Source organism: Spea bombifrons, chromosome 5 (genome assembly GCF_027358695.1).
Source record: "Spea bombifrons isolate aSpeBom1 chromosome 5, aSpeBom1.2.pri, whole genome shotgun sequence".
Taxonomy (NCBI): Eukaryota; Metazoa; Chordata; class Amphibia; order Anura; family Pelobatidae; genus Spea; species Spea bombifrons.
This window is the reverse complement of record NC_071091.1, coordinates 102,038,570-102,050,518: the sequence shown is the minus strand read 5'-3', so window position 1 is coordinate 102,050,518 and position 11,949 is coordinate 102,038,570. Positions and strand designations below refer to the sequence as shown.

General features: G+C 42.8%; 1 protein-coding gene across 1 annotated transcript; it reads right to left on the bottom strand.

Moving 5' to 3' along the window:
- Window positions 1-3,079: 3,079 nt before the first annotated feature.
- On the bottom strand, window positions 3,080-11,646 carry NTAQ1 (N-terminal glutamine amidase 1). The gene is made up of 6 exons (XM_053466476.1): window positions 11,456-11,646; window positions 9,890-9,989; window positions 8,872-8,922; window positions 7,464-7,612; window positions 7,067-7,191; window positions 3,080-3,609 (listed from the first exon to the last, which is right to left on the bottom strand). The coding sequence occupies exons 1-6, from the start codon at window positions 11,533-11,535 to the stop codon at window positions 3,503-3,505; spliced, it is 612 nt and encodes a 203-aa protein (XP_053322451.1). The 5' UTR covers window positions 11,536-11,646; the 3' UTR covers window positions 3,080-3,502.
- Between the last annotated feature and the right edge of the window lie 303 nt (window positions 11,647-11,949).

Below are 11,949 nucleotides of genomic sequence, written 5' to 3'. Positions count from 1 at the left end.
GGCTGCACTTGTGATTGGTCAATTTATGGGATACATTAGTTAATTTAAACACGTGGATAAGGTTTAATATAGGTCTATACATTGTGTATATGTTCTACGCACTTTCAGAACAACATGTTTCATTGGTTAATTGTGTCACATGGTATCATAACACGAGTTTAGGGATTATAACTTTAGGTTTCAGATACTGTAATGGGTTCTGTGTCTAGTTGCATTAAATATTATAGATGCACCCAGGGACGTAACTAAAAACCACAGGGCCCTGGTGCGAAAATTACCCCGGGGCCCCCCAACAGCTGGTCTGTGCCACCATTGCCCCCAACTAACTTGTCTGTGCCTTCTATGCCCCTTGCCCCCCCTTCCAACATACTCTGGCACACATATGTAAACACACTTACACAAATTACACACTTATTCATTCTCACTAACACACACATTCATTCTAACACATACATGCTCACACACACAAGCACACATGCCTGCTCACATTCAATCATTCAAACACACAACCTCCCGCTCCTGCAGCTTGCTGTCCGGCTGCTCGCACACTGTGCGGGTAGCCTCAGTTTCACCATGGGGTCACGTGACGTAACGTTACCCCGATACGCTCCTGTCTCACTGTCCCGGTTTAAAATACTTTCGAAAGGGCCCTTCCGACCTGGAGAAAGGCCATTTCTAAAAGATTTTGAATCGGTATGAGGAGAGAAGAACAAGGGGTCGCACCGGGCATGGGTCAGGTCGCAGTAGTTACCCCTGTAGTTACTATGTATTTTTTGCACAATACACTTTTTGACCTTAGGGTAACTTAAAAACGATTGCAGGTTTGTTAAATGAACCACATATCTGTTGAGGCCAACTTTTAACTCATTAGACTCGGACAATGGTGGCGCATCGATGCTCGATGGTCCTCTTCTTCTTCCCTGGATATTCTCCATCACAAAGAACATCCCATTCAATACTTTGGCCGTGGAGAAGAGGCGTAGGAAACTATATTTAAAATTGCAGGGTTGTCGTTTCTGCTTCTAGGTGGAATGTTTTTGTTTTGTAACTAGCGTTTATGGAAAAAAAAAAAAGAAAGAGGGAAAGAAGCCACAAAATCTCAACATTTTGGCCTCTAGCGCTGGCAGGTCACATTTTCCTCGATCCTATGTTCATGATGACATCTGGGCTCTGAAGAAGAGTCCACGAGTCAAACTACGTCGTCATCTCCCATAGTCCCCAGCAGATTAGCATTTATCGGGGGGTGGGAAGTTTCTCACGATCGCAGCTTTCAGTTCACATGGCAGCGAGAGACACGGAACGCTGATGCCGCGGCTTCAGAATGCGCTCGGAGATTTCAAGGATTTCTAGAACATTTTACTCGAGTTATAAAAGTCGCTGTCTATTAAATTCACGGAACATGAATGAACTAAGGTGGAAGACGCCTACAATCTGAAGAAATACTTTTTTTTTCACTGTATCAACACTTTAACCCTTTCTTGCCACTCGGTTATTTGCTTAGAGCAAAATGTGTTCATTAAAGCTACCTACGCTGTGACTTTTTTTTTTGTAAATCAATGAATTTTTAAGAATAGGGGAGCTGAGGTTTTTGGCAAAAGATGAATAAGAAGTTGAGTCCGGTTCTAATATCCTCAGATTTCAAGAAAGAGAGACAGTAACGCAACAAGCGAAAAAGAGGTAACTTAATTGAGGAGGTGTCATCGTAAAGAACGTGAGAAGAGGAAGATGGATGTATCCATAATATATAAAATAGGTCTATTCACTACATGGATAGCGGTGGTTTCAACTTGACTTCACGACACATTATGGAGGTCCATCCCCAATAAGCTTCTGCCGCAGGAGGCGCTTGGCCGTCCCTGCATAGATAACTCTCCAAAGCCTCCTTACACATTGAATTATACATTATACAGGGTGAGCCCAGACCTTCATAATATAATTACATATGCTGCGGAGGCAGAGATACTGAATCTTCCCTTGTGCTGTAACCCCTTTTATCAGGCCATCAAGAAATTTGCTAGGGACGTTACGTCATGTGAGGGTATTTAAACCACAAATCTCCCGCAATCTCTCGCTTTAGTACATAAACCCTGGTGGTGGGGGGGGGGTCTCTGATAAATGTACATTGCTTATTTGAATCTATACCGTTACATGCCTTTATTTTCATGCTCCAAAGTGTACCGTGGGAGTTGGAACTGTACCAGCTCCTTTCATTGTGACTGTACCTGCAGATGTGCAAATTCTTTTTTTAACCGATATGACTGCTTTCCGTGAAATATAAATGTAGTTTGTAAATAGTTTCTGATGATGCCCTATTTTAAAGGTGCGGTTTATAATTTTATATATATATATATATATATATATATATATATATATATATATATATATATATATATATATATATATATATATATAGGATCGGAAACACCAATCACCCGCTGATTTCACGCGTCAGACAGGGTCAGCCAAGCTCCTCACTGGGTTAGTCCTTTGCAGTATATGCAGTATATATATAACACAGAGCAGGAGCCATCTATCGGGGTCCAACCCCTGGCACTAAACACAAACACCTGGTTCAAGACAGCTTAATGAATATGAATGTCTCTGGACAAGAAACCACTAGAAGCCAACGAGATATGTTTGCATGACAAATATATTATTTTATTGCTCAATTCGTAGCAAAACATCAGCTTTTCTTACAAATGTAAAAGGACAGTTGCCTGAAAGCGGCTGGGGGCAAGTATAATGGCGCGTGCACGTTGGCATGTACGAAAGTTTGGCCAAACAACCCCCCTGCAAGCCTGGGGTGGGGAGCAGCAACTGCATAGTGTTGAATTCTGTAGAAACCCCCCATATATTTGCAAGGGGGGGGTTAAACAATAATTTAAAGGAGACACTTATCATATGCATTAAAGCGCGTATGATGGCAGGAGGATCCCTTTAAGTGTGAAACAATTGTTTAGAAACCACTGTATATTGTGCCCAAATTTGTAACCAGCTGCTCAACTCCTTGTTTATAAGTTCAGATCCCCAGTCTAAAACCAACATATATTAAGCGTGTTTAACACGTGAAACCGAAATATTTCTATTTTTTAATGGTTCTATAAGGCATGGCTCAGTCCCCTCTATAATTTGCAGGGAGACTCCCAGCTTAGCAGTCCATGGCTTAACACGAGTTCACGTACAAAGCTCGAAGCGTTCTGTCTGCCTCTGAAGGTTCCGTGCCCTAATCCCCTAATCAAATATTTTAATATTGAAATTCACATTTTTTTTTTATGTTTAAAAAAAAAAACCCCCAAATGAAAAACTGCTGGTGAAATAGAGCTACTAAAGCAAAAAAATTGGGATCCATGGCCATATAAAAGTACCCTCACAGCACCAGACACACGAGTGACGTTTGGCCGTGAAACATTTAAAACATATAAATTATGCACGATGGAAACTATTGGGAACAATGCTTCCTTTCATGTCCCGATGAATGGGAAAGGGTTAAAAAGATCCGGCGTCAAACGCCGGGGCAGAACTCCTTTGTAAATTCTTGTACCGTGTACACCATACCCCATCCGATTACAGGGTCCATACTTATGAAATCATCCAGGTTCATGGTCGCCTCTGGAAAGAGAACAAAACATTAAAATATTAACACACCATTGACAGGCTACTTATCTCACGGATATAGAACGTCGGTCCTGCGCAGGAAGCGGCTCTGCAAATTTATACTTCATCAAAAGACAAAAAATCCCCCAAAAAAGCAGTCTAAAGTTAGGTATAATAATGTACTTAACCCTTTTTGAATAAATTATTTATTTATTAGGTATTGTACTTAAAAGGTCAAGAATAAAGTTTTTTTGTTTTTTTTTTAGATTAAACCTTTTTTTATTTATTTTTTTAGTACTGTTTGCCATCTTTGAATATGTTGCAGAAATCGCTTTAAGAATTCCTGAATTTATACAAAAAAAAGTTTGCCGGGAACGGCCATTCATAGTGAAATCGGGGAGTCGAAACCACGACCCTCCTGCCAGCTCTCGCTTTATTAAATAAACCCATCTTCATACAGAACATCCTGATCAGACAGGGGTGATTAGAAGTATATACTGCGGGTCAGTTTGGGTCTCTTACGCTCCCCCTGACACTTTCAGAACATTATTACGAATGCCTACCGCCGATTTTCACGGATAAGAATAGACGGATGAATAGCTTTCATTTTTCCAAGCTGGTTCTGTAAGGGCGGCTGCTGAAAGTATTTGTAACCCATTGTGTCGCGTACTAAAACAATACCCATCTGGAGCGTCTCCAGTGGAAACTTTAGGGTCATTAATCATTTAACGTAATCATTGGTGTTGATAGTAAAAATGTAAGCAGACAATGGGGCGAGCGCACGAGTCCCTGCTTAACCCCCTGCAGCACCCGGGCGCATGTTAGGCCAGTCTAGCACCATCTCTGTAGTGCTCAATTTATCATAGATCAGTCATTTTATATTAAAGGTCCATTCCCGCTGTGTTTCCCTGTTAAATGCACATTGTTATTTGCATGTCAATTTTGCCGGGGCAGGTACTGTTTGGATACCGAAGTCGGAAGACGCCTGTCTATTTTAACTCCATCACCTGCTACCTCCTCTGGAAACATACCCCGCTACGCTTCTTGCATATGGACATAGAGGCCCTTTATCACTCCCATCACTCCTGTGTTCCAATGGCCCTTTATCGCTCCCATCACTCCTGTGTTCCAATGGCCCTTTATCGCTCCCATCACTCCTGTGTTCCAATGGCCCTTTATCACTCCCATCACTCCTGTGTTCCAATGGCCCTTTATCGCTCCCATCACTCCTGTGTTCCAATGGCCCTTTATCGCTCCCATCACTCCTGTGTTCCAGTGGCCCTTTATCACTCCCATCACTCCTGTGTTCCAATGGCCCTTTATCACTCCCATCACTCCTGTGTTCCAACGGCCCTTTATCACTCCCATCACTCCTGTGTTCCAATGGCACGTTGTGTGCGCTGATCCAAGCTTAAGTTTAAAAGGCTAATTGATGGTTAGAAAACACTTTTGCAATTATGTTACAACCAGAACTTTTCTTGACTTCCCATGAAAACAGCCAAGCGACCCCAAGCCTTCGAACGGTGTATATTTCAATAGTTCCTATAAATCAGGGGTGAAGACAAAGAGTGAAATCTCAACACAAATGGTATTATCATCCAGCCCGTATCAGTTCCTTCTAGTGTTAACAGGCTGGGGGGGCAACTCAAGCATTTTTAAGCCCTTTTACTAAACAGCTTTAATGTAGTAGATTTATCAATGACTGCGTGTTAACACATTTTAAAAATAAAAAACATATAAAAGAAGTCCATCTAACTTTGTAAAGCGATGTTTATCTTGGCCCCGACAGAGAGATAGAGACAGTTTACAAGCCTGAGATGTTTTATTTGGCAGACGCAGAGATCTTCGGAGGGTAATCTCAGGGTTTTCCATCGGGGACAGGTTTATTTTAGGACAGGGATGGCCTCATTTTCAAAACCAAACTGTCAATCAAAAAAATACAATTGCGGCCTGCTGATTACTTTGTGGACCAGACCATAGACGATGTGGGTAAACCCGCAAAGGTTTCACCAACATTATGGGGGATTACGCACTAATGGATCATTCATAAGAATGTTTTGTTTTGGTTTTTTTTTAATATAAATTGTATCTAATAAGCATGTCCAAAAATGTATCTGGTCCATTCTCCAGTGGAGTTGTTACTGAAATTCACCGCTTTTTGTAGGAATTACTGGGAAAAGCTCAGTCTGAAACTAAACATTTCATTTTCAACAATCTGACATTAAAAAATGAATAATATATATATATATATATATATATACACACACAAGATAATGCCTAAGCTAAATATTTCTATTGTATTTGGGGGAGAAGCTCCAATTACAGCCCAGTAAGTTGTTACTTTATAACAATAATACTTATGTTTAATAAAGGCTCTATAGTGCCCCGCGGTGGATCAGTTAAAGCAGAATCAGACTTACATTAACAGTGTTAACAAACTGTGAGCACATAGTGATATCAATGCAAAGCTGGTGTTGAAACACAAAACGTTAGCTATTAATATAATTGAATACATCTAAGATAATAGATTTTCCATTATACACATGGATTAGTTTTATTAAAGGTTCACTTCGGCCATCATATGCATGTAAATGTATGATAGTTGGGTGCCACCTTACAGCTTTCTTTTTTTGCATGTGCATCTGTAGAAGGGTTCATGAGGATCCTAACTAAACATTTGCTCCACTTCCCCACCTCCCGGCTATTAGCTTGAAGGAGAAGTGCTTCATTAAAAGGACACTCCAGCCATCACATGCAAATTAACGCATATGATATTCAAGGATTCTGCAGAATCCCCCCCGTATCCATTTGCTCCATCCCTGACTCCCCAGCTAAACGCTGTGCAGGAGACCCCCCCACACATACTTACATCCAGTGCTGACTCGGGTGAGCATTGCGTGCAGGGGTCTTTACAAACCCCTATCCGCATGTGCGGAATGTGCTGCCATTGATTTCAATGAAACCACTTGCCTGCTTCTAACAGACAAGATTTGTTAGACCATGGAGGAGGGCAGCTGCTGCAGCAGAGTAGCCTCTTCTGTCTCAGGTCCTTTATTGTCATTCCTGTTTTTTTGAAGGATATTAAAGCACACAGAGTCCTTTAATATTCATTCCTTTTACACGTGGTGACAGAAGCATTAGACTGTGCTTTTAAATGGATCTCCTACTTAACAGCGCTAGTTCACATGAGACATCAGGAAAGACCCCCTGCATGCGTGCTCAAAAAGAGATCCCACTCTATGAATAGGAACGCTTTCCTGCCAGTGGCTGCTTCGAGAAGCAAAAACTGACAGAGAGCAGAGGGGGACCGAGCATCCTCAGCAGGCCGTCTCTTTATTTTGCAAGTTTACTAAGAAACGCACATCTTCCCAGAAGTTCTCAAGCTCCACCACCTGCTCAACCGAATAGGATCCCATACAAACCTGCTTAACCATTTAGAAAAACCAGGTAACGGTAAGAAGCCTTCACTGACCTGCCGTTCGGATGCACGGATAGGGCGGCGGAGGTTTTATAAACTTGTCCCTGTGATCCTTCATGTGAGATCGATCAGAGGCAAACGTCCTCAGAAACTCATCCGCTCGAATGACTCTCAGATTCCTACGTGTGAGATATGAATGGTCACAGCACGGTTACCTGCATGCAGCACTAGAGCAAAAAAATAAAATAAATAACGCACCTCTAGGATTTGCAGCGACGGCCAATATTTTCCATCAATTTAAAGGGAATATTTATTTATTATATCAGCTAGCAGTAATGTTAACAAATGTGGAAGTTCAGTTTAGCATGTTTGCGAATGAATGAAAAATATAACCATCGGTGCCTGCTTCCAAAGATAAAAGGCAACAGTAAAGATGAAACGGATGTCTCACCTCCGGAAGCACACGTCCCATTCGTGGTCGGGCTTGAGAGCCTCTCTTATATACATCTCACAAGTGCAAGGGAATGGCAGCAAGGAGTCTAGGTCATAAATCAAACCGGGATTTCCTTGGGTAACGTGCAGCAATATAACGTGATAATCCTACAAGGAAACACAATCAACGTGTCACTGACTGTCTCCAGCAGTCTCATTAGATACAAATAAATAACAGATTCTTAGATGTAATGTATGTTTTACTTCACTGAAAGGGTGGTAGATAAGTGGAACAGCCTCCTAGGAGAAGTGTTGGTGGTTAACACAGTAAGGAAATGCAAACATGTACGGGACGGGCATAAAGACGAGACCAAGGTTTTTGTCTTTAATGCAGGAAACACAAAGAACGAGCAGACTAGACGGGCTGAATGGATCTGCCGGCCATTTTTTTCATGATTGAAACATAATTGAAAGGGGAAGTTTTAGGCTCCTAAAAAAAATCATCAAGACAAAGTTAGTGGAGGCTTCTTACAGGGGCATGAAAGTTTATGAATGACACCAAACTCACTATATACAGAGGACCTCCAGCTTCCTCGCTGATCCCGTCCTCTTCTATTTTATGGAAAGGCAGCGAGCCGTTCCGCAGGACTCTGATGGAAGAGAGCGTTATCAGTTTGGCAAGTCCCCTCCTTGCGTGAAAAATATAATCTCTAGCTATTTCTTTGCCAACTCTGCTCTCAGTGAATAGAACCTACGCCAGCATCCAGGCATTAACACGACGACGTGACTTACTTCACGCAGAAACTGCAACCCTGCAGCTGCCCTCCTCCACGGACCTATGACTCGGAAAGCCAATTAAATTAAAGGGTGCTCTTTCAGAGCATGTGCACGGGGGTCAGAAAAGCTTTCAGCCGGCTACTTAACATTATTGTTTTAGTCAATATGTTTTTTTCTGTATAATAATGGAAGGCCCCGTAAAAAAAGAAAAGCTATGCTGCTCACACAAAAAACATTAAAAACGATTTAATAGCAGATCAGATCCATTCGGCCCGTCTAGCCGCTCATCTTTCCTGATGTAGACTCAGATCTTAATCAGTCCTTGGTCTGGTCTTAGATTCGGGATCGCTTTACATCTGTCCCATGTTAATTATAATATTATAAGTTAATTATAATGGTGATCGAAACACAGCGAGGGGGGGCTATGCGCTGGTTAAGCAAGAAACAAGTAATAACCCCGCAATGAGATTCCTTAAGGCCGGAACATACAGGCTGAGGAGGAATAAGCGTGCATATTTGCTCCTTTCCACCGGTACCCAGATGGACTCCATGGCCGGATAGAAAATATTGCATGGCCGTGAGTAAAACAACAAGGGGAAATGGTTAAATTTGTGTTATTGAGATGTTTTTAGATAATCAGCATCACTCACCCATACCACAGGTTCATCAAACTTTCCGAGTCTCTGCTTCCAAAGCGGTATCTGCAGACATCAAAAACCACAAAAGAAATCTGTTACCAACGAATAATGCCGGTAGTGCGACACGGAAATAAATGACACTTTTTGTGCATGAATCATTTGGCCCGTCTAGTCTCCTCTCTTTTCCTGATCAGGTCCCAAAGAGAGGTGGATAGCTCTATGTCTGTCCTATGCATGTTTAAATTCCCTCACCGTGTTAGCATCCACATCATCTGCTGGGAGACTGTCCTATTTATCTACTACCCTCGCAGTAAAGTAGAACTCCTTCACATTACCTCTAAGCCTCTGACCCTGTAGTTTTAGATTGGGATCTCTTGTTCTTCCCTCCTGTACTTTGTAAAATTACCTTACGTATTTAAGGGTTAAGAGTGGCATGGGGAGGGTTAGAAGAGCGGCATGGAGGGATTAATGGTTTTCTGGAGGGAGAGTGGCATATAGGGGGTTAAAAGGCATATCAGGGAGGCAGGATGGCATATAGGTGGTATAAGGCATATCTGGGGGGGAGTGGCAAATAGGGGTTTACAATGCATGTAGGGGGTATAAGGCATTTCTGGGGGGCATAGTTGCATATAAGGCATATCTGGGGGGGCAGATGTGCATAACTAGGGGCAGGTTGGCAAATAAAAGGAAATAACAAAAAATAGGGTAGTCTTATATTCAGGCTTTCTTCTTTCCTAAATTAATATTCAAATTTTGGGGGGGGGGTCGTCTTATAATCGAGCAAATACGGTATATATTTATATATATACACACATTATATATATATATATATATATATATATATATATATATTATACATGTATGTAAAGCATGTCTAGCCCACTGCCCACAGGCGCAGTACACGCTCACCGCACCGAATCTTATTCATTGCCAAAGTATGTATGCGAACATACAGATACAACTTAAAGAACTAACTTTAGACCTGCTTTGGAACTTGAAAACAGTCCCTACAGACACTGAGGTTTCTTACCGCTCTGCTGTTATTGGACAGGAACACGGCATAAACTTCTTCCAGATGCTGGGGGTGAAGATCTCGGACGAACTCGCAAAGCTTCCAGACGTTTTCTTCACTTTAAGAGCAAAAGTTTGACGATGGTTATCGTGGTTTAGAAGAGACAAAGAGCAAACAAAACGTAAACCGAAAGGCAGCCCAATAACATGAGAACACCTGCAGCCCCTCTTAACCTTCTTCAAAGATAGAAATAGGGATTATTCACTAAATAGGGAGTTTGCAAGCCAGTTAGGTGCATCGAGAGATTCATCAGGATCCTTTCTGCAGGTCTGCTCTGCTTTCATTTCTTTCGGGTAACTATGTATCCGTATAACAGACAAGCTGCCCTTTCTTCCGAGCTTTCAGTCTCCTGAAAACTCACTTATTCACCCTGTAGAAAGCTGTAGTTGCTGATGTTGAGTTCCAGCGGAAACATTCACCCGCCGCACACACGCTACCGTACCAAAGCTTAGAAATGTCCTTGTTATGGGAAGAAAGCGCAAATGTTGGCCGGTAAAAATAAAACTGATCAGAAATATATTGTATTAACATTCTTATTATTAGCGGCTGTCGTTCACCTTCCAAGTACGCAAAGCGCTCCGGTCTATTGATATAAAGCGTAAGCAGGCGTTTCCCAATCCCGGGCAAAAATGACTCCGATGACATCAGAGCACCAGCACGTATTCATCGAGGATACAATAGAAGAGTTAACGCAAGAGAAATTTTTGTAAAGTGTGTGTTTTCGTACGGCCCCATGGAGGTGTTGTGTGTGTGTGTATTGTGTGGGTCCCGGCAGGGGGGGGACGCTCTAACTCCAGTATGGTCGCAGACTGAATGCCTAAGCTGAGTTCGCAGGATCCGGTCCAGAACTTTGATGAAGCCCACATCAGGCACAGGTGCTGGGCATTAAAAAACCCTGGAGCCTGAGATCTGAGAGACTGCGGAGAGGAGAGGCTGAGACCCCCTGGACCAGGGGGCGGTTTCCAGATCCTGGCTTAGCTGGGCCGGGGAGATACAGTTAACTGCGTTTAGCTGCTCAGTATACCCAGAGAGGCTCCGACCGGGAGCTCGGATTTTATTTTATATCTTGGAGGGATATTTTTTTTTTTACAAATAAATCAATCCGTTTGCTGCACATTAGTGCCCCTGGGTCACATTGCCCCTGAGGACCGTTCTTTCTACCCATGCAGGGAGGTCCTCAGCGTGTTTGTCACGACACATAATGTTCTAATTGGTGGTCAGAGCTCTAGGGACACAAGAAGAGGGTTTTAACACTTAAACGGGTCTAACAAAGTAAAGGAGGAAAAAATATTTCAAAAGAGCAGAAAAGTTACAATAAGCTAGTTTTACTTTACTACGAGGGTGGCAGATATGTGGAAAAGCCTCCCGGCAGAAGTGGTTGAGGCTACTACATTGAGGTTATTACACACATGGGGCATACGGCTCCTGAATCTAAGACGAGACCAGCGACTGATTAAGTCGAGCCTTTACAGCAGGAAAAACGGGCGACTGCATGGTCCGAAAGTGGCCTGCAGGGCTCCTTACCAGTAGCAGCTGGTGTAGGTACAGGCCTCGCGCTCCGGGAGCACAGGTGACGGCGGTAGTGTGCGTTCCATAGCCGCCATCCAGCACGCCAGTCAGTCTGTCACATCCCTAGCCTGCCCCTACAACCGCATGCTCCAGGAGACACGACTGAGCAGCACTTCCGCTGTAAACAAACACGTTACGCCCCTTTGTGTCACGTGACCAAGCGGCGTCCCAGCTAATATGGAATTAAACCATTCGGGAGTAAAGGGAGAACCGCCATGTTGGCAACTACATAACTAACTGACTAGCCAGTGAATGTTAACGGTTATTGGGCTTTGACAGTTCTGATTCCCGAGGACCGCATCAATTCCTCACGGTCACTGAAGAGTTAACCCTAACTCCGTGGTCTTTTACGTCACTTGAGCGACCAAAGCAAGCACGTTGCAAAGCCAACCAATCAGATGAAAAAAGAAAAAAAACTTTGCAGTACACTCACCAAAAGTTAGGAATAC